The sequence below is a fragment of the Patella vulgata genome, chromosome 3 (assembly GCF_932274485.2).
Source record: "Patella vulgata chromosome 3, xgPatVulg1.2, whole genome shotgun sequence".
Classification (NCBI taxonomy): Eukaryota; Metazoa; Mollusca; class Gastropoda; family Patellidae; genus Patella; species Patella vulgata.
The window spans coordinates 9,067,460-9,089,209 of record NC_065881.2 but is presented as its reverse complement, the minus strand read 5'-3'; the positions used below and the strand labels follow the sequence as shown (position 1 = coordinate 9,089,209).

General features: G+C 36.0%; 3 protein-coding genes across 3 annotated transcripts in view; 2 read left to right on the top strand and 1 right to left on the bottom strand.

Moving 5' to 3' along the window:
* Positions 1-725: 725 nt before the first annotated feature.
* On the bottom strand, positions 726-11,087 carry LOC126815959 (PRELI domain containing protein 3B). Its single transcript, XM_050542083.2, has 6 exons — positions 10,963-11,087; positions 8,901-9,069; positions 8,233-8,319; positions 6,663-6,733; positions 5,946-6,048; positions 726-4,869 (listed from the first exon to the last, which is right to left on the bottom strand). The coding sequence occupies exons 1-6, from the start codon at positions 10,992-10,994 to the stop codon at positions 4,744-4,746; spliced, it is 588 nt and encodes a 195-aa protein (XP_050398040.1). The 5' UTR covers positions 10,995-11,087; the 3' UTR covers positions 726-4,743.
* A 285-nt stretch (positions 11,088-11,372) lies between these two features.
* Positions 11,373-18,014, top strand: LOC130012323 (hydrocephalus-inducing protein-like). The gene is made up of 7 exons (XM_056099976.1): positions 11,373-11,450; positions 12,766-12,914; positions 13,469-13,594; positions 14,381-14,500; positions 15,371-15,505; positions 16,712-16,911; positions 17,951-18,014. Exons 2-7 carry the CDS (start codon positions 12,774-12,776, stop codon positions 18,012-18,014), a joined length of 786 nt encoding a protein of 261 aa, XP_055955951.1. The 5' UTR covers positions 11,373-11,450; positions 12,766-12,773.
* Positions 18,015-18,071: 57 nt separating this feature from the next.
* LOC126815869 (hydrocephalus-inducing protein homolog) overlaps positions 18,072-21,750 on the top strand; it is a 48,625-nt gene continuing 44,946 nt past the window's right edge. Inside the window, exons 1-3 of the mRNA XM_050541871.2 lie at positions 18,072-18,190; positions 18,927-19,128; positions 19,655-19,781. Coding sequence (XP_050397828.2) covers positions 18,115-18,190; positions 18,927-19,128; positions 19,655-19,781 — 405 coding nt within the window. The 5' untranslated portion in view covers positions 18,072-18,114. The remainder of the gene's footprint in view (positions 18,191-18,926; positions 19,129-19,654; positions 19,782-21,750) is intronic.

Genomic DNA, 21,750 nt, shown 5'->3' with positions numbered 1-21,750 from the left:
CCCACAAAAAAATTTTGCAGGGTGGTTGGGGGCTGTCTTTATTCAATTTATAAGGAAAAATAAGACTTCAGAATTGAGGTGTCAAAAAACCATGGCGAATTTACTTCTAACAGCTTTGGTTTATATTGAGACACTTTACACTCCCAATCCCTCCACTGTAAAATCATCAGTATTACCCAAAACTGCTATGAAATTGGAAATTTGATCCCTTTTTTCCAATTCTAGACCAAAAAGTCAACCAAAAAATACAGGAAGAGGGGAGAACAAAATTAAGGGAAAAATTGTCTCTAAGTCGCACTACATTTGTCCATCATGAAATAAGGGGAAATAATTAAAGTCTTAGTCCAAATAAATATGTCATTAACCTTAACAATGCATATAAATTTTAAGCAGATTGGATGATAACTATTGTTGCGAGCGCCTTTAAAAGATTCAAGCATACATCATACAGTGTGCTATGAGGGAAATGTTCCCCGGACAATGACACATTCTTATTTCGAATTTCAACTGTCAAGGGTTCTTTTACGTGCATGCCAATCTGTACGAGTATTCACTGTCCTCATCAGACCCTCCATCCTGCATCACTGACAAGAGGAAAGCTAGCCAGGAAATCCTAATGAACCTTCTCGACAATCACTAGGATCAAACCTGGGATCTCCAGACTAGCGAGCTATTGTCCGACTCACTGATCCACCACAGCGGCTCCAAATATTATAAACACACAATAAATCAAAAATAATTTATTCCAACAGTATGGTACATTCACAGAAATATTAAACTACTTAATCATCAATGACCCGATGATATCACGATGTCATCACATGATGAAGTTATCACATGATGAGGTCATCACATCATGAGGTCATTTACATGATGATGTCATCACAGCAAACAAGGGGGGTTCAAGTTTTTATTTACACCCCACTTCTATATTTTGATTGTTGCCATGATTTTTAAAAAGGCATTCAAACTCTTGATTCCCATTTATATAGCAACACAGTGCTGAGAGATCAAATGGAGACACCGGTATCTGTCAACAGATTGTCCGTATGCTGCCATCGTAAATTTTATTATATATAACAAGATTATTTCATGATGACAGTTACCGGTAAATATAGCGAAAAACGAGTCAAGGTGCACCAACATTCATTGCAGAAACACGAAAAAAACAATTATTTATACTATTTTAGTTAAGCATATTAATTCCGTTTCATCTGAGCATTATTCTTGAAGCAATAATCAGAACATACTTGTTGAAGTAGGATTAAAATACAGATCTATATTTCGTTTCGTTTTTTTATACTTTCGATGGCCTCAACTACATGAAGATCTGACCGGTTGTAGTGGGAGGTCGTGTCAGGGGTCATACGAGCGGCTTTTGGCCCTATGACGTCATACTTTTGATTAACCAATCAGCGTTGATGTTTCTAGTGAAAAACCCACAGATTCGTGCATCACTGCAACAGAACGTTTCATTGGCTAATGCCTCACATCAGCCAGAATGCGGGTATATAACAATTCTTCCACATCCTAGCATAGGAAAAACAAGTAAAACAAAATTTTGAACTATAAAAAATGAAACGAAATAGGATCTGCATTTTAATCAGATTGGCAGAGTCATGTAGGGCATGATTTCAAATAGATACCAACTTTGTTCTAGCTCTAAATTTTTAGATGTGTACATTCTCATAAATAATGTTACTTAAAATAAAAAAAAATAAGCTATAAACTTTGATACCCTATTATTTAGACAAAATATTCTTAAACATAACAATATGGTTAATTTAGTATACCAGGTACTCTAATATATATATATATTTATTATCTATAATTAGCAAAATATATAATAGATGACAATATTACAAACAATAATACACCCACCAGCAGCTTTGTGAAAGGGCGAGCATGAGAAAGGGGTCTTTAGCAGTTTTGGCGAACCCATGCAATTAGAGAGGCGACCCTTCTTGTCCCATACAAGTGAATTTTGGCAAAAGGATGTTACAGTTTGCTGTGATGTCAAAGAAGCAATAATTACAACCCTGAACACTGGTAACAAATTTTCATTGACAGTTGCAACAAGCTGTGTCGTATTAACTACTAGGCTTCAAAAGTGATTCTATGAATTAATTTCAGTGACATTCAGGGAGGCTTTGCTATATATATCCATAATATTAACATTTAACTCTGTAAGGGGGAAAAAAAAGAAGAGGTTGCCCTGTCCCTGCTCTTGGTTTCAACCATCAGGATAATATGGAACTGGCAACAAGAACAGTGCCGACGACAATATACCCCTACATCAAAATGTAGATGTCTAAAACCAAGCTAATAAATGTAAGGCACATAAGCATATAATTAATCAATGTTCGGTCTTGATAAGTTATCACTTCAGAACACAATATAAACTCTTATTTTTCAGAAAATTTAAAATATCGCACATTCATAAAGTGGAAAATCCTGATGTTTAATTTTATTATACAGGATATTCTAAATATAGCATTAGGGTTAGGGTTAATGTTTCCGGATATTCTAAATATAGCATAGTTATAAAGTGGAAATTCCTGACAATGATTCTTGATATTCTAAATATAGCATAGTTATAAAGTGGAAAATCCTGACAATGCTTCTTATTTAAGCATATGAATTTCACAAGGGAGATAACTCTTGGATAAATAATATCTAACTTGGCTAGCCCTGTAACAGAAGGCTATTTGTCATGGTGAATTAAATGTAGTGTCCAAATAAGCAACACACAAATGCAAGGAGGGTCAGAGGTATTAAAAACTTTATGGCGGACATACCAGTACTAAGATTAGGGGCCTACGACAACTTCGACCCCACACTGCCCTTAATGCAATCATAGTATCAGACATGATGTTTCAATTTTGGATATGGCGGCCATTCAGGACAGAGATTTATTCTCGAAGTATGAAGTAGATGAATCTCTGTGTTCAGAATGAGTATCAGACATGATGTTTCAATTTTGACATTTTGAAAATGATCGGTATAGTTAACAGGCCTTGAAATAAGACAACTGCCACAGACAATGCCAAGCATATTTCCACTGGCGCCTGTGACTTTGTTCCGACACAGATTTTTTTTGTTTTTTTTATCAGTGTTTTAATGAATAATAGAACTTAATACGTAATATGCACAGCAAAAAGTTCAAAATGTCAGATACCAGTTCACAAGTGCCTGACATTTTGACAGGCAAAACTCAAAGGATTATGTCCAGGCCTAAAAGTGCAAAAATGAAAATATAGAACCTTTTAATGTAAGGTACATGTAAAATTATGGAAGCTCTAGATATTGAGAAGTTGAAGGCTTATTGAAATGATTATGAGTGGCATATGTCAAAACAGTGAGGCCATATCAATTTGATTTTCCGTCCTTAGAATACCTGTCAAATTTTCTTTCATATTTCTTCGTCAATAAGATTAAAATGCAGATCTCTATTTCGTTTCGTTTTTTTTTTTTACTTTCGATAGTCTACACTACATGAAGATCTGACAAGTTGTACTGGAAGGTCGTGACCCTATGACGTTAGACATTGATTAATCAATCAGCGTTGCCGTTTCTAGTGGTTTACCCACAGTTCCGTCCATGGCAAGCCAAGAAATCGCCATAACAGACGGTTTCATTGGCTTATCCCTCATTTCAACCAAAACGCCGGTAATATAAATGAAATAAATTGAAATGAAATGTGGTTTAATGGCACGTCAGTTCCAACTGTTCTATATTGTGCCAAGCCGGTTAATATAACAACTCTTCCAGATCCTAGTGTAGTAAAGACAAGTAAAACGAAATTTTTAACAATAAAAAACGAAACGAAATAGGATCTGTGTTTTGATCAGATTGATTTCTTCAAAGAAAAGACTCATCCAAATTCAAAAAGCAAAAGTATGTGGTTGAGCTGTTCAAAAGCTTTTAGTTTCAAATTTTTAAAAATTCTAAACAAATCATTTTTAACGTACAATAATGTGCTGTTCAAAAGATTTTAGAACCAAATTTTAAAAATTCGAAACAAATCATTTTTAACGTACATGGATATGCTGTTCAAAAGCTTTCAGAACCAAATTTTAAAAATTCGAAACAAATAATTTTTCACGTAATTCAAGCGTCTATTTATCCAGAAAATCAAATTGGCATGGCCTTACCATACAAGATGGTATACGAAAAGACACAAATATGACAATACGACAATATAGAAATTCAACAATACTTGATAAATAGATGACATGACATGACCTGAGAAACAAACAGCAGTCACATGAGATTTGAAATAATAACGAAACCGTACACTTCAATACTCAACACAACCATTATAATATAAAATCCTTATACGGCATTTAGTAACTGAACATATAATATAAAAAACACAAATTTATATGGAAAACAATCACTGGGTTTATTTCACACTATGTTTCAACAAGTTCCTCTTGTCGTTCTCTTGATTTCTTGCTATTATACTGTCATTACTTACTTGAGAACGACAAAGAGGAACATGTTGAAAATTTGTGTTCTATATAAATTTGTGTTTTATAACCATTAAAATAACTATTAGTCAGCACGGCACCATTTTCATTAAGTATATATTAACCCTGTAAATATTGAAAATAACACCCCCCTCTCCATTAGAACTTTGAAGAATTTCAACGCTTGTGCGGATATTATGGCATGGAATAAGAAGATATGTTTATCACAATATGCTTTAGTAGTGGGGTTTGACCAAAACAAAAACCCAGGTCAAGACGTTGCTTTAGAGGTGGCACCTTGAGCTACCATTTTGTCCATACATTTCTGAGCTTCTAAACGTAAATCCTTGCATTCGTTTTTAAGATGGTCTATGACCCATTCCATAGCTTGACGCCCCTGTAAAATAAATGAAATGAAATGAAATGGGGTTTAATGTCCTTCTCCGAACTGGCCCAATGAAGACGGGCATACGCCTACTCTTATATCAAATCCCAACTGTCAAGGGATCTTTTACATGCACACAAATGTGTACATGGGACCTTGGTTTTTCATGCAATCTGAACGACTAGACAGCTGTCCTTGTCAGGCCCTCCGTCCTGCATCCTGAAAATCTGGATAAACTTTCTTGGCAAATGTAGGGATTGAAAACCCGACCTCCCGACTAGCGAGCCAGTATCTTACCCACTTAACCACCGTGACCGCTCTTCCCCCCCCCCCCGTAAAATAAAGTTATAAATCACATGTTAGAATTCATTCAGTTTTCTGTACCAATAAGGTAAAGTTTTGAGTAATGGAGATATCACTTGCCAGGCAACAAAACCTGGTATTTGGATAGAACAATCTTGGTTATCCAGGCATGTCAAAAAGTCAGAGACTAACATAATATGGTTCAATTTTATTTCAATAATTCGCTTGTGCATAGGGGTCTTTAGCAGTGGGAGGAAACCATAGAAAACCCAGTCGACCCTACTCCTTGTCACTTTCAACCAGGGAATCGAAACCATGCCGGTTGACTCAATAACAGACCTTATGATACAACGCGCACGGGCTAACCATTCATCCATCCAACCCCCCACCTCCACCACAAGCAAAAAAAAATGAAATGAAATGGAGTTTAACGTCCTACTGTTCTGCTCCGAACTAGGCGAACGAAGACGGAGGAAGAGAGAGAAATGGGGTTTAACATCCACTCGACACAAACTAGGTCATTTCAGGACTAATATATGGTTTAATTTTCTTTCAATAATTCGCTTGCGCGTCGGGGTCTTTAGCAGTGGGAAGAAACCGGAGGACCCGGAGAAAACCCACGAGGATGGACAGGCGACCCTACTCCTAATGAAGACGGACAAGCAAAAAGAAAGGGGTACTTGTGTATAATTTTTCCTACCTTATAATACAACGCGCATGGGCTAACCATTCAACCCCCCTACCCCCCACAAACAAAAAGAAAAGGTTACTTGTGTACATCCTACCTTATTAGCATTTTTTGATATTGTGTCAGTAACTTTAGCTTCCATGTAACTTGACAAAGGTACGCCCTTCACTTTAACTATGGCTTCCTGTTTTAACTGAGTTCTGAAATAATTATTTCAAGATACATTATGGGAGATTCGGTAACGAGTGGGCAGTTCTCACTATAATAGTTAAAAACTAGATAATGTAAAGGCAATTTGCTGAAAATTTCATTCAAATTGATCCACTATGAATCGAAAAATAAGCGAATGAAATTTCTGCCTAGCCTCGGTCATCATTACTAAAGTCAGTACGATGAACAGCATAGTCTCGATTATCCATTTAATCGTTTAATCGATTAAACAGATATAACAAAAGAAATTAATTTTGAAGTTGATGACCTTTATTTGAGGGATTTTGGGTTTAATGTCCACTCGACACAAACTAGATGATTTCGGGACTAACATAATATGGTTGAATTTTATTTCAATAATTCGCTTGTGCGTAGGGGACTTCAGCAGTGGCAGGAAACCGGAGAACCTGTAGAAAAACCATGAGGTTGGACAGGCGACCCTACTCCTTGTCACGTACAACGGGGGAATTGAAACCATGCCAGGTGAGTGAATAACAGACCTTATGATGTAACGCACATGTGCTAACCATTCAGCCATCCTCCCCGCACACCCCCCCCCCCCCCCCAGTGTCATTCATTTGAAAAGAATTCAAACATAATTTACCTTGTTTTATCCTCTGGATGTGGTGAATATACTAAAAATTCATCAATTGTTAACAAATTACAAAACGTAAGCTATAATAAAAGAAAATATTGTTTTAAAAAGTATGGTTTATTAATGAAATTGAGAGAGAGAGAGAGAGAGAGAGAGAGAGAGAGAGAAATGGGGTTCAACATTAACTTGACACAAACTAGGTCATTTCGGGACTAACACATGGTTCAATTTTATTTCAATAATTCGCTTGCACGTAGGGAGGAAACTGGAGGACCAGTAGAAAACCCAAGAGATTGGACAGGCGACCCTACTCCTCGTCAAGCACAACCGGGAAAGTGAAACCATGCCAGTTGACTCAATGACAGACCTCATGATACAGCGCGCACGTGCTAGCCATTCGGCCATTCAACCCCCCCTCCTGTGAGAACAGAATCTAAAATAAGTTATATTTATAGCACGGCTTTCATGATTTCTACTAAAACTAGTGTAAACCAGAAATAGGGTGCATTAAGCTCCAGCCAATCTACTAGAGGGAAAACAATCTGCTTATTAAATGAAAAGAACAAAGGAAGATTTCCCATCCATGTTACAAGTGAATAAACAGAGTGGGCTTTGCCTAGCTGAAATCGAATTTTGTATAGAAAATAAATACTATGGTCATATAAGGAAAAAACCTAATTAAAGATGCATTACGCAAGATTTAGATAATAGTTCAAAAAGAGATAATGAAAAATGAATATACAGAAAATTTCATTCAGATTACTTTATTCTACGCAAAGTTAAAGAGTGTTTGAAGATGTAGCGTAGATTGCTTATTATCATAGCAACAGTGCTTGACATCAAGACTAAGGCTTGATTATCTATTATATCGTTAAATTTTTAAATCTCGCATCTGTTCTTATCCATTTAAATGTCGGACGTCCAATAATTTCGAGAGATGAGTATAGGCTTGTCATATGAATAAATGTCTAAATAATAGTTTAACATTTTAAAGTCAAAAAAAAGACCTGCATAATGCATCTGAAGTGACGAGCGGTAACAGACAAACAATCGAATTTCATTTCACTGATAATTCAGTTGAAGATGAAAAGGTATTATATGAGACGATGAGACGATATCTGACAATTCAAAAAAAAGAATTGGCTGTCAGTAGATAAAAGATAACGATCAAATAAGAAAAAGTCAGTGTATAACCATGTTTTTATGAAGAACAGAATGAATAAAAACGGGGGAATGCACAGGATTTTTCTATTTTTCTCGTATCCCTTATCTAGTGACAGCCAATTCTATTTTTGAATTGAGAGATAGCCTCTCACTGCCCTATTATATAGAAGGACAACTCGTGTTTGTCATGTTTGAAGTCACTTCCCGTTTCTTCATGTGCTTGTTACTCAGCTATGGTAGCAATGATCTCTGTGTTAAAATTATATTTGGGATGTATTTAACGAGCTCTATCACATATTTTATAATGATTGACACCAATATTGTCCTTTAACACCCTAATATTATGCTCCGACTGGGCCAATGAAGACGGGCATGATACACCATACAACAAACATACAACAGAAAGCATACATACATTTTTTGTTTTCAGAGTCAATGTTTTTTTCTTAGGATCCACTTCTGATTTTTCATAGGCATAGCAATCCTTGTCCATTCCAACCAACTAAAATATATGGTGAAACTTCACTTTTAGTTTAGTTCATAAACATTATACTCTAATATCGGTTGCCAGACAACAAAACATACATAGTATAGCACCCAAATCTATTAAGCAATTAGACATAAACTTATAAATACAGTCATATCTCAAAATATTGTAATATTATGAAAACTGTGTACTACATATTTTTCAATCTTAAAATGTACAGTATTGACCAAAAGAGAGAGAGATGGGGTTTAACGTCTACTCAGCACAAACTAGTCATTTCGGGACTAACATATGGTTTAATTTTATTTCAATAACTCGCATGCGCATAGGGGTCTGTAGTAGTGGGAGGAAACCAGGGTTGGACGGGTGACCCTACTCCTTGTCACGTACAACACCAGGGAATCAAAACCAATGACAGACCTTATGATACAATGTGCACATGCTTACCATTCACATTTCGTCATCCAACCCCCACACACACACTGGATAAGAGCCCAGAAGTAATGACATACAGTGAAAACGTGACCTGTATTTCTTAGATCATCAATTGACTAGTACATAAATAAATTAATCCTTCTATTTCTGGCCTAGCTTACCGATGTAACCCATGCTGGTAATCCCCAGGATGTACTCAAAACACGCTTAGTTTGAAGAATACCATTTTGATCGACATGTCTGTCAACAACATCTATACCAGTAACAGATGGGTTTAAAGGATTAGGGTATTTCTGCCATGCTGCTTTTGCGACTGTTTCCCATGGATGCCTGTAAAGAGAAAAATTTAAATAACATTTTTAATGATTATAGCTAGTTTTGTACTTCGATGATCATTTAGACAGTAACATTTAAACTTAAATTTCTCTGACAATCAATGCAATACAATACCATTAAAATCAAATGAAATATGGTTTTATGGTCCTATAGGTCTACTACAGGTATGTGTGTGTTAGACTACTAAATATAAATCTTTGTGCCAGGTGTCGAATTTTCTGATTAGCTATCTGTTCGTTCATTTGTGGGGCTGAACATGGGTTCAGCCTAGTTTTTGTTACCCAAAATCATGTTCATTTTATTGCCTTTATTGTTGGTAGGTGGGACAAGGCTCTTGACTGGTTTTATCCAGGACTGGGGTAATGGAATGTACTGTAATCCTTATATGTTTTGAAGTAATGGTCATATAATGAGTAATGGAAAATAATTAATTACATTCTAAAAATAATGTAATACTAATGGTTAATTATAGTCAAGCCTGGAAATAAGGCACCTGTCACAGACAATGTCAGTCACAGATTCAGGATTCTTTGTCAGGCACTAAACCTCTGTTGCCTGTCATTTTGTCCGGCAATGATTTGTCTTTTTAATTGATATAGTTAATTACATGTCCGGCACTAAGTTGAAAATGTCAGGTACTATTTCATAAGTGCCTGACATTTTGTCAGGTACATCTAAAACCATTATTTCCAGGCCTGATTATAGTGTTCTGCAAATGTCAATATTTCCAGCTATGAGTCTCCAATCCATCAAAGATGTAAATCATTTTGTCACCACTGCTCCTTTCTATAAAATTAATAATCATGTTTGCCTTGATTTTGATGCAATACCGTATTTCATAGAAATGAAAATTGATACAGAATAATCTAATAGTGTGTACAATCTGATTAAAATACAGATCTATATTTCGTTTCGTTTTTTTATACTTTCGATGGCCTACACTACATGAAGATCTGACCGGTTATAGTAGAAGGCCATGTCTGGGGTTGTACGAGCAGATTTTGACCCGATAATGTCTGACATTGATTAATCTATCAGCATTGACGTTTCTTTGATATAAGAGTAGGCCGTAGCGCCGCTGCCAGGGCAAAATTTCCCTCATAGCACACTGTATGGCGTATGCCCGTCTTCATTAGCCCTGTTTAGGAGCAGAACAGTAGGACGTTAAACCCCATTTAATTTCATTTATAGTGGTTTACCCACAGTTCTGTGCATGGAACGCCAAGAAGTCGCCGTAACAGACTGTTTTAATGGCTTATCCCTCACTTCAACCAAAATGCTGGTAATATAACAACTCTTCCAGATCCTAGTGTAGTAAAGACAAGTAAAACGAAATTTTGAACTATAAAAAACGAAATAGGATCTGTGTTATAATCAGATTGATTGTGTGGATTGATTAGTATGATGGTAACAAATTGTATTTCTAAAAACGAAAGTAAATGTAACGATTACATTTTAAAATGTAATCGTGATAAAATGTAATCATGATGATTACATGTTCTAAAGTACCGTAATTGTAATTATTACATCTAAAAGCTAATTGTGTAATGATTACGATTACATATATGTACATGTAAAGGTAATTATAATGATTACATTTACAGGTAATTGTAATGATTATATTTACAGGTAATTGTAATGATTACATTTAAAAAGTAATTGTAATAATTACTTATAACTTCATTTCATTTAAAAAGTAATTACTGGTAATGTTGCAATAATATTTTGGCCCAGGCCAGTGACTCAGTCCAGTGGCAGTTCTGCTCCTGTCACCTGCGTAACTTACGTTACGCCCTCCCTGACCCTGGAATCACCTTTTATTATATATTTTGTGAAGTCATAAATGGATTGATAATACAATTAAGACTCGATCTAAGAAAAACTCACTGAAATGTATGCTCAGAAGTCCAAATCTTCATTTTGTTTCTATCGAAATTCGTCCTTCGTAACTTCTATGACAGTCTATTTCACCGGAAGATTATGAAACCACGTGTGCCGATTTACAGCATACCTCCACCGTGCAACATAATTCGATTTTTTCTAAAGAAAAGGCTCACAGATATACTCGATTAAACTATTAAAGAAAGGCAGTAAATTTTATTAATAATAAGGAGAAATGTGATTTTTATGCATGTAGTTCGAATGTACAAAGACGTGTTACTTAATGTTAAAGTATCTCGTCTTGTGATATCAATACACCATAATGTAGAAACACGGGTTTCTATTGGTGGTTATGTGATCTTCTTAGCCAATCAGGTTATTTCTTATGTGCGCCTTTGGGTTTACTGTATCCTTGGCGACGTTTCCAAGATGGCGAGAAAAAATACAAGAATCGTAAATGAGTAAACAAACAGTTTAAAATAGGATTGGAACAGGTACGTAAACAGGATATTGCATCTCAAATCTATGTAGATCTATAATATAATAATTGTTTTCTTTTATTAAATGGTTGGAAAGTTATCTAAAACAGAGCACGAAAATATTTCGCCTAAAATCGGCCTAAACTAAGCAAAGGCAAAAGCACTAAAATAATAGACTTCTTATTTATAAGATAAGTTATAAGCCTAGAGTAAGTAAATTGTAAATTAGTAAACCAAAACAGTCTCCATGTATCAAGTCATTTTTTTGTTTTAAGATATGCATTGCACAATTAATCGTGTGTTATTACTGATTGTAAATGCCCCAAAGGGCAAAGTTGAATGAAATATAATTGAATTGTGGCTATGAACTAGCACTAGTACTAAGTAGTAGTACTAGTAGTAGTTGATCAGTTGTCCCCTAGTACTAAGGTATTTGTTGGTAAAAATAGGCTAAGGCTTTGTTTGTTAGCCTAGTTTGTTACAAAAATACCAATCCATGCCATACTAACTCTAAAATATTATTATTTTCTCTACACAATGTCAACACAGTGCATCTATATTACTATTAGTCTTGTTTTAACTATCACTGAGCCTGAGTCTAAGTGTCATTTGTATATTTCTCACAATATCTATTTTCACTGCATAATAAATATGTCTTCTAAATCAAGTTAATCCAATCAAAAATGTGGTCAGTTCAATCAACAAATTGATTGTTTAGTAATTAATTAAGAAAACTTAATCAAACTATCAATGGTGGATTATCTTGTTTAAACTTTTAAGTTTTATCATCTAGTTTATGAAAATACGACAAAATAGTTGAGGATAATTTGCTACTGTCCAAGTCATAATTCATATGCCTTACAAAGACTGAACGGAATAAATTTCTATCACAAAATAACAATAATTCACTGTTCATTACAGAAAATTACAATATTATTGAATAACTACAAGTAATAAAAGTAGTGATATAAAAATTGCTATTGAACTGAAGGTGGACTTTGTCAGATGCAAATTATCACACAAATCATAATAAAAGCAGTGGAAGATCACAACAACTCTCGTAAAGTAGGTATGATGTAGCTGGAGACTAGTGGTAGGAGGACATCCAAACTGGGATCTCGGCGATATTATGATAAAAATGTTACACAGGTGCCTTATGTCCAGGCTTGTGTTGACGTTTTGATTTTGCACTGGGATTTGAATTTGCAATCAGCATTTTTTGCAGAGACATATTTTGTCTGATTATCAAGACTGCAGAATTAGATAAGAACTATTGAAATGAATACTATTTGTAGAAAATTAATGAATGAACTTCTTTTTTTTTTAGCAGATATAAAAATGCCTCTGGGACCATTTGGAGAGGTTGTGGGTACCACAGGTACCTTGAACTGTTTAGGTCCTGATGGGCAACATTACAAGTCAAAGGTCATTGCTCCAAGAAATCCCAAATTAGTAAAAGGAGATGGACCAATATTTAAGGTAAATGCAAAGGTTTAAGGGGGGATTGGATGGCCGTATGGTTAGCGCCTGTGCGCTGCATCATAAGGTCTGTCATTGAGTCAACTGGCGTTGTATGGATTTCTTGGTTGTATGTGACAAGGAGTAGGGTCGTCTGTCCATCCTCATGGGTTTTCTCCGGGTCCTCCAGTTTCCTCCCACTGTTAAATAAAATTAATGACATACTCCTGTCAACAATATTATAATAACCATTGTACATGGTCCGGCATACTTGATTGATATTTTCAGATTTTACCAGCCACCAAGAAATCTTGGTGCCTAAATGGAAATTGAAATCATTTGGATTCAAGTCCTTGGAAGTCACAGCTGCAATTAAACGAAATTTACTACCGGTATCTCTCAAATCTGCCCTGTCACTAACCACATTTATATCACGTTTAAAGACCTATCTGTTTGACAGTTCTTACAAATAAACTTATTTTTGTTAGCGCTTTAAGCGGACACTTTGTTCTGGAGTTTAGCGTAATATAAGAATCATTATTATTATTTCTACAAATTTGCTTTTTTAATTTTAGTTGACACCAAGTAAATATATGTTTGATATGTCAATGAACACAGAACAGAAACTTGCCAACACTCATATAATGAAAATACCACGGAAGACAGAATTACTCGACATGGGAGAAACTTCACTTCAAAAGGTACACATTATAGCATATTTGCGTGACATTTCAAGCAGGGGTTGCAAACATGATTTTTCATAAGGAATGGTGGAAACCAAAGTTTGGATGGCCGAATGGTTAGCGCATGCACTTTGTATCATAAGGTCTGTCATTGAGTCAACTGGTATGGTTTCGATAGTTTCAATTCCCCAGTTCAACGTGATAAGGGGTAGGGTCGCCTGTCCAACCTCATGGGTTTTCTCGGGGTCTTCCGGTTTCCTCCCACTGCTAAAGACCCCATCGCTTAAGTGAATTATTGAAATAAAATTGAACCATATGTTAGTCCTGAAATGACCTAGTTTGTGTCCAGTAGAAGTTAAACCTCATTTTATAAACGAATGATTGTTTTCCCTATAAATTGTGTTGTGTTTTTTATAATTTTAATTGTTGATAGTTTTGAAACTATTAAACATACATTATGCAAGAGCTAAATCTGCCTATTGCAGGTCTTTCTTTAGGCCTGAAATGTTTTCTGAATTAGACATTAATTAACTTATTCAGGCCGTAATCAACTCTCAATGATATCAGATTTCTCCAATATTAAATGAAGGAGCTAAAAATGAAGGAGCGAGTCTTAGCTTCGAACTACCAGTACAGTGGTTAAAATTATTGCACACATCTTGTCAAACCTTCAAAGGCTAATATCTTCGCTTGAAATAGAGTAATTTGAATGAAATTTTCAAATTATTCATTTTACATTATCTATTATCTTTATCTAAATCTTATATAATGTATCTTTAATTTTATTTTGTATTCCAATTTCAGTTTTCTCAGATCAATATTGATGAGCCAATGTTTCAGCCATATCCATCAGAAATTTTCTTTCAAAATTATGAACCACATCAGATATACGAAGTACCTTTAACCCTGAGAAATAACGATAAAGTAAGTTCTGTCAATCTTTCATTGATACATATAAAACAGTATAGTCATTCGGATGGGATAAAAAACCAAGGTCCTGTGTGTACAACATAGGCAAGCAAATGAAATGAAATGAAATGGGGTTTAACGTCCTACTGTTTTGCTCCGAACTGGGCTAATGAAGACGGGCATACGCCATACAGTGTGCTATGAGGGACTACGGCCTACTCTTATATCGAATTCCAACTGTCAAGGGATCTTTTACGTGCACGCGAATGTGTACACGGGACCTCGGTTTTTCGTACCATCCAAATGACTAGACAGCTTTCTTTGTCAGCAAATGAAAGAACCCTTAACTGCTGGAATTCGAAATCGTTGGCTATAGTGCCACTGTCCGGGCAAAATGACCATCTTCTTTAGCCCAGTCAGTGCAGAAAAGTAGGACGTTAAATCCCACTTTATTTATTTGAAACTATTTCTGGATTATGAATTGATCTAACATGGTATTAGTTCTCTTATTCACTCAAATTTTATCTACTTTTGGGAGGTCGCACGGCCAAATGGTTAGCATGTGCGCGTGGTATCATAAGGTCTGTCGTTGAGTCAGCTGGCATGGTAGTACGTGCCAAGGAGTAGGGTCGCCTGTCCAACATTGTGGGTTTTCTCTGGGTTCTCCAGTTTCCTCTACTGTTAAAGATCCCTACGCACAAGCGAATTATTGAAATAAATTGAACCATGGGTTAGTCCTGAAATGACCTATAGTTAAACCCCATTTCTCTCTCTTTAATTTGTATTATCATAAACATTGGATTTATTTGAAACTTTTTCTGGATTATGAATTGACCTAACATGATGTAAGTTGCTGTAATTATAATGAATATTTGTCGTTTTAAGGTACCGAGACTGGTGAAAGTGAGTTCTGTAGATTCTCCATATTTTAATATTATTAGTCCTAATGATGTCGGAAATAAAGTAGGACCAGGATTACCCACAATCTTCCGTATACAATTTACACCTCACGAAAAAAAGGTTTGATTTAAGATTGTTTTATTGTTACTATGTATATAAAAATGGTTCTATTTGTTGAAGTATTCAGGGTGATATATTAGACATGATATTAGTTCTTGTTTACCGGCCATTAAACCAGACAGGATCGAAAAGATAAATTCTTGAATTATATCATTGTATATTCTTAACTCAGTATGATGGATGGCTGAATGGTTAGCCTGTGCGTGTTATATCATAAGGTCTGTCAATGAGTCAACTGACGTGGTTTAGATTCCCCGGTTTTGGGTTTTCTCTGGGTCCTCCAGTTTCCTCCCTCTGCTAAAGACCCCTTCGCACAAGCAAATTATTGAAATAAAATTAAACCATATGTTAGTTCCGAAATGACCTAGCTTGTGTCAAGTGGACGTCAACTCAATTTGGCCAGCATTTGTGCTGTCAGCATTTGTCTTTGCCGGTAGTTGTCTACTGGCAGTTGTATTGCCAGCACTCCGTTCCCAATATATTCCACAGATTATATTTTGTTTTGTTTTTTATAGTTCAAAATTTCATTTTACTTGTCTTTATTGTCTTTATTACACTAGTATCTCCTCCATTTTGTATGATTAAAACACAGATCCTATTTCGTTTTGTTTTTTATAGTTCAAAATTACTTGTCTTTACTGCACTAGAATCTGGAAAAGTTGTTATATAACCCGCATTCTGGATGATGTAAGGGATTAGCCAATGAAACGGTCTGTTATAGCGAGTTTTTGGTGTGAGGTGCACGGAACTGTGGGTAACCCACTAGAGACATCAACGCTGATTGGTTAATCAAATGTCTGACATCATAGGGTCAAAAGCCGCTTGTATGACCTCTGACACAACCTTCCAGTACAACTGGTCAGATCTTCATCTAGTAGAGGCCTTCGAAAGTATAAAAAAAACGAAACGAAATAAAGATCTGTATTTTAATCAAATTAAATATATTCTTCATTTTCAAATTGTCAAATAAATATTGATATCATTGATAATAATCACTCTTATTCATGAATTTATTTGATATCTATTTCTCCACCCATTTTCAGGATCAAACCTTGTGGGTTTTCTCTGGGTCCTCCAGTTTCCTCCCACTGCTAAACATCCCTTCGCGCATGAGAGTCATTGAAATAAAATTGAACCATATGTTAGTCCCAAAATGACCTAGTTTGTGTTGAGTAGACATTAAAACCCATTTCTCTCCATTTTCAGGATTACACTCATGAACTGATTTGTACAACTGAACGGGAAAAATTTGTAGTTCCTGTTAGAGCTGTTGGTGCCAGAGCAATTTTGGATTTTCCAGATGAAATTCACTTTCCCATTAGTCCAGTAAAATATTCCAACTCGAAGACGTTGTTGGTCAGAAATATTGGAAACCTGGATGCCAGATTCTCGTTAAAAACGGATGGGTAAATAATTTTGTCTAAAAATATTCATGGTTGATAATAGGAACCTGCTTATCCGACTGGCCCCCCGGATCCATTCTCTTAATTTTATATTTGTGTTTTTTTTTTGTATAGAAAATATTCATGATTGATAATAGGAACCTGCTTATCTTATAAATATATACTGTACAGTACAGTGGACGCTTATGATGACTGTCCCCCAGTTATTTATTGCTTGCAATGTCTGTAGGTTGTGTCTTGTCCACATGTTTGTCTTGTCTGTTTTTGGTTTGTGTGTAGTGCAGTCCTCCTGCACTTACTATTAAAGTGATAACAAATCTAAGGACATTTTTAAACCCATTTTCAAATTTGTCTATTCAGTACAAGGCTTCAGTAGTTTGAAAATCTTGATTCTTATTCATTGAATCCTGTTAACAGAACATCTATGATTATTTTGGGGAGCCACTGTGGCTAAGTGGGTAAGACGCTGACTCGCTAGCCTGGTGGTCAGGTGTTCGATCCCTGCATTGGCCGAGAAAGTTCATCCAGATTTTCCAGTGTGGTTCCCCCTTGTCAGTGGTGCAGGGCGGAGGGCCTGACAAGGACAGCTGTCTAGTCGTTCGGATGGGACAAAAAAACGAGGTCCCATGTACATATTGGCGTGCACGAAAAAGATCCCGCTGTCCGGGCAAAATTTCCCTCATAGCACACTGTTCGGAGCAGAACAGTAGGACGTTAAACCAAATTTCATTTCATTTCAGATTATTTTGTCAGGCTATCATGTGAGCTTAGGGGGATCAGGTGGCCGAATGGTCGTAATGCGTCCTTTAGATCATAAGGTCTACCATTGAGTGAAGTGGTGTAGTTTCGATTCACCGCTTGTACTTGACAAGAAGTAGGGTCACCCACCTGTCCAACCGTGTGCTTATCATGTGAGCTTAACATAAAATTGAATCAGATTTTAGTCCCGAAATGACCTCTTTTTTGTTGAGTGAATTTTAAACCCCAGTTAAAATCTGTGAAATATGTTATTAACTGTATTAAAATTATATTCTGTTTCCAGATCTTTCACAGTCACCGTGTGGCTATCATATGAGCTTAAAATAAAATTCATCACAAGTTTGTGATCTGTGAAATATGTAATTAACTGTATTATTAGAATTATATTTTGTTTCCAGATCTTTCACGGTCACACCAGATATTGGTATATTGAGTGTTAATGATAGTATGCAGGTAACTGTGGAATTTAAACCAAATAAAACAGGAGATCATAAAACAGATTTAATACTTCATCTTGATACAGGTACATATAAAATATCATATAAAAGTACACCAGCTCTAACATTAGTAAGCAGGGTTGGATGGCCAAATGGTAACGTGCGCGTTGTATCATAAGGTCTGTCATTGAGTCAACTGGCATGGTTTCGATCCCCCAGTTGAATGTGACAAGGAGAAGGGTCGCCTGTCCAATCTCGTGGGTTTTCTCTGGGTCCTCTGGTTTTCTCCCACTGCTAAAGATCCCTACACGCAAGCGAATTATTGAAATGACCTAGTTTGTGTAAAGTGGATGTTAAACCTCTCTCTCTCTCTCTCTCTCTCTCTCTCTCTCTCTCTCTCTGTATGTCTGTCTCTCTCTCTCCCATATTCAAAAGCGTTTGTCAAATATTTCTGCGCTGTATCATAAGGTTTGTCATTGAGTCAACTGGCATGGTTTGGATGGTCCGGTTGTATGTGACAAGTAATAGGGTCGCCTGTCCAACCTTGTGGGTTTTCTCCGAGTCCTTCGGTTTCCTCCCACTGCTAAAGACCCCTACGTGCAAGTGAATTATTGAAACAAAATTGAACCATGTGTTAGTCCCAAAATGACCTAGTTTGTGTCAAGTGGACGTTAAACCCCATTTCTCTCTCTCTCTCTCTCTTGCTCTCTCACTCTCTCTCTCACCAATCAGGGGGAGTGGTCACCGCTAATTTGGCAGGAGGAACAAGATCCTATGGGTTTTTGTAGATTTCATGATCAATTTTGATATTGTTGTTTTTAGGTGAAGATTTATTTATACAGTTATATGGTGCAGCACAAGATAGTAATGTCAGATTAGATAAAAACTCAATAAGAATAGAAAGTACTTATATTACTATGGCTAATCAAAGAACGGTCACTATTCACAATCGATCAGATGTTATAACTCATTTTAGATGGACACAGTTTGCTACACATGAAGAAGAGGAACAGGAAAAACTTATGTAAGAAATTGAATGAGTCATAATAGCCAATAATGTTTGAAACTAAACTCCTGCTAAAACAGCACAACTACACGATACCTGTGGTGTAAATAGCTAATCAAATCTCATAAAAAATATTTTTTAATAAAATTCAAAGCACTCCATCCTGCACCACTGACAAGGAGAAAATCACACTGGAGGCGAACCCGAGACTTCCTTGCTAGCAAGCCAACGTCCTACCCACTGAGCCACCGTGGCCCCTCTAAAGGGTTAAGTATATGTTGTCACCATTTGATCTTTTCCCAGTAAGATCACAACATCAATGTTGATTTAAATGGACAAATAATTTGTGTTTTCAATATCATAGACTTTGGATGCTATTGAGTTATAGACTTAGCTACTTGAAAACCATATAATTAATACTAAAAATATCTTTGGAAAAAATATATTGTTAATTAGGAGTCGAAGGCCTGTCTTGAACTATTGAGTTTAGAGAATTGGCTCCTTTAAATCATATTTACTGAATTATGTTTTTGTTTATTTATAGGCAACAGATTGATTTGGAACGGGCTGAAAGAAATGACACTGATAGATTTATAGATGATTGTATAACAGATCCAACATTACGAGATAAACTCTCAATATTAGAAAGATCATTTCTTAATAGAAAAAGGGTATGTTAATAATATACTGTTTTTAAAGGACAATATTGGTGTCAGTCATTATCACATATGTGATAGAACTGGTTAAAAATGTTCCATATATAATTTTAACACAGATCATTGCTACGATGATACGTAATGAAGATTTCAAGAAATGAAAGCGATAGGAAAACACAAGTTATCCTTCTATACAACAGATTGTAGTGACTTGTGATAACAGATACACAGGCGAATTTCTGCTCACTAATAATTGATATCTGACATTTCAAAAAAGTAATTGAATGTCACTACACTCCCTTGTTTTTATTCATTCTGTACCAGTACTTAAAGTACTTAATAAAAATGAGGCTATGTCACTACACTCCCTTGTTATTATTCATTCTGTACCAGTACTTAAAGTACTTAATAAAAATGAGGCTATGTCACTACACTCCCTTGTTTTTATTCATTCTGTACCAGTACTTAAAGTACTTAATAAAAATGAGGCTATGTCACTACACTCCCTTGTTTTTATTCATTGTCCCCCGCCTTTCGAAGAAAGCAGGGGACTATTAAAATGGGTTCGTCCGTCTGTCTGTCTGTCTGTCCGTCTGTCTGTCCGTCTGTCTGTCCGTCCGTCTGTCTGTCCGTCACACTTTTTGGGACACAATAACTCTCTTCCTAATTGAGCTAGAATGTTCAAACTTGGTGTATGTGTTTATTAGGTCAATGCCTTGATGGAGTTCGAAGATGAGCATTTTCCGCTTAGGGTAAGCGGAGATAAGCAATTTGATTGGTTGATGCTTTGGGACACGATAACTCTCTTCCTAATTGGGCTAGAATGTTCAAACTTGGTGTATGTGTTGATTAGGTCAATGCCTTGATGGAGTTCGAAGATGAGCATTTTCCGCTTAGGGTAAGCAGAGATAAGCAATTTGATTGGTTGATGCTTTGGGACACGATAACTTTTAATTGAGCTAGAATGTTCAAACTTGGTGTATGTGTTTATTAGGTCAATGCCTTGATGGAGTTCGAAGATGAGCATTTTCCGCTTAGGGTAAGCAGAGATAAGCAATTTGATTGGTTGATACTTTGGGGCACGATAACTCTCTTCCTAATTGAGCTAGAATGTTCAAACTTGGTGTATGTGTTGATTAGGTCAATGCCTTGATGGAGTTCGAAGATGAGCATTTTCCGCTTTGGGTAAGCAGAGATAAGCAATTTGATTGGTTGATGCTTTGGGACACGATAACTTTAGTTCTAATTAAGTGAGATTGATGAAACTTGGTGTATAGATTTATTATATGAATACCTTAACTAAGTTCGATAATGAACATTTTTTGCTGAGGGTAAGCAGAGTGATAAGCAATTTGATTGGTAGAAACTTTGGAACACAATAACTCTCCTTCTAATTGAGGTAGAATGTTCAAACTTGGCATAGGTGTCTATTAGGTGAATGTTTAAACTTGATGTATATGTAGATGTTCATTAGGTGAATGTCTTGACTGAGTTCAATAATTAACATTTCGAGCTGAAGCTAAGCAGAGCTAATCGATTTCATTTGTCGATGGTTTGGGACAAGATAATCTTGATTCTATCTGATAGAGAGTGATGAAACTTAGTGAAAAAAATAAATGTGCGATTAATTAATATGTGTCATCTATTTATTTTGCAATTTCGGCGGGGGACATCAGCCTCACTGTTGGCTTGTTCTGTACCAGTACTTAAAGTACTTAATAAAAATGAGGCTATGCACAGAATTTTTCTATATTATTCGCTCTCTCTTACCTAGTAAGGGTGGTTGGATGGCCGAATGGTTAGTCTGAGCGTGCTGTATCATAAGGTCTGCCAGTGAGTCGGCTGGCGTGGTTTCGAATCCCCGGTTGTATGTGACAAGGAGTAGGGTCGCCTGTCCAACCGAGTGGGTTTTCTCCTGGGTCCTCTGGTTTCCTCCCACTACTAAAGACCTGTACGCGCAAGCGAATTATTGAAATAAAATTGA

What these genes read in the sequence shown, in the direction of transcription:
- LOC126815959 (XM_050542083.2), bottom strand. Translation starts at nt 10,994, where the DNA reads ATGAAGATTTGGACTTCTGAGCATACATTTCA. An exon ending in ACTTCTGAGCATACATTTCA is followed by an intron (nt 9,070 to 10,962) that starts GTGAGTTTTTCT and finishes TTCTCTTTACAG; the next exon opens with GCATCCATGGGAAACAGTCG. An exon ending in TATCAAAAAATGCTAATAAG is followed by an intron (nt 4,870 to 5,945) that starts GTAGGATGTACA and finishes TTTATTTTACAG; the next exon opens with GGGCGTCAAGCTATGGAATG.
- LOC130012323 (XM_056099976.1), top strand. Translation starts at nt 12,774, where the DNA reads ATGCCTCTGGGACCATTTGGAGAGGTTGTGGGTACCACAGGTACCTTG. An exon ending in CCCTGAGAAATAACGATAAA is followed by an intron (nt 14,501 to 15,370) that starts GTAAGTTCTGTC and finishes TGTCGTTTTAAG; the next exon opens with GTACCGAGACTGGTGAAAGT. An exon ending in TTACACCTCACGAAAAAAAG is followed by an intron (nt 15,506 to 16,711) that starts GTTTGATTTAAG and finishes CTCCATTTTCAG; the next exon opens with GATTACACTCATGAACTGAT.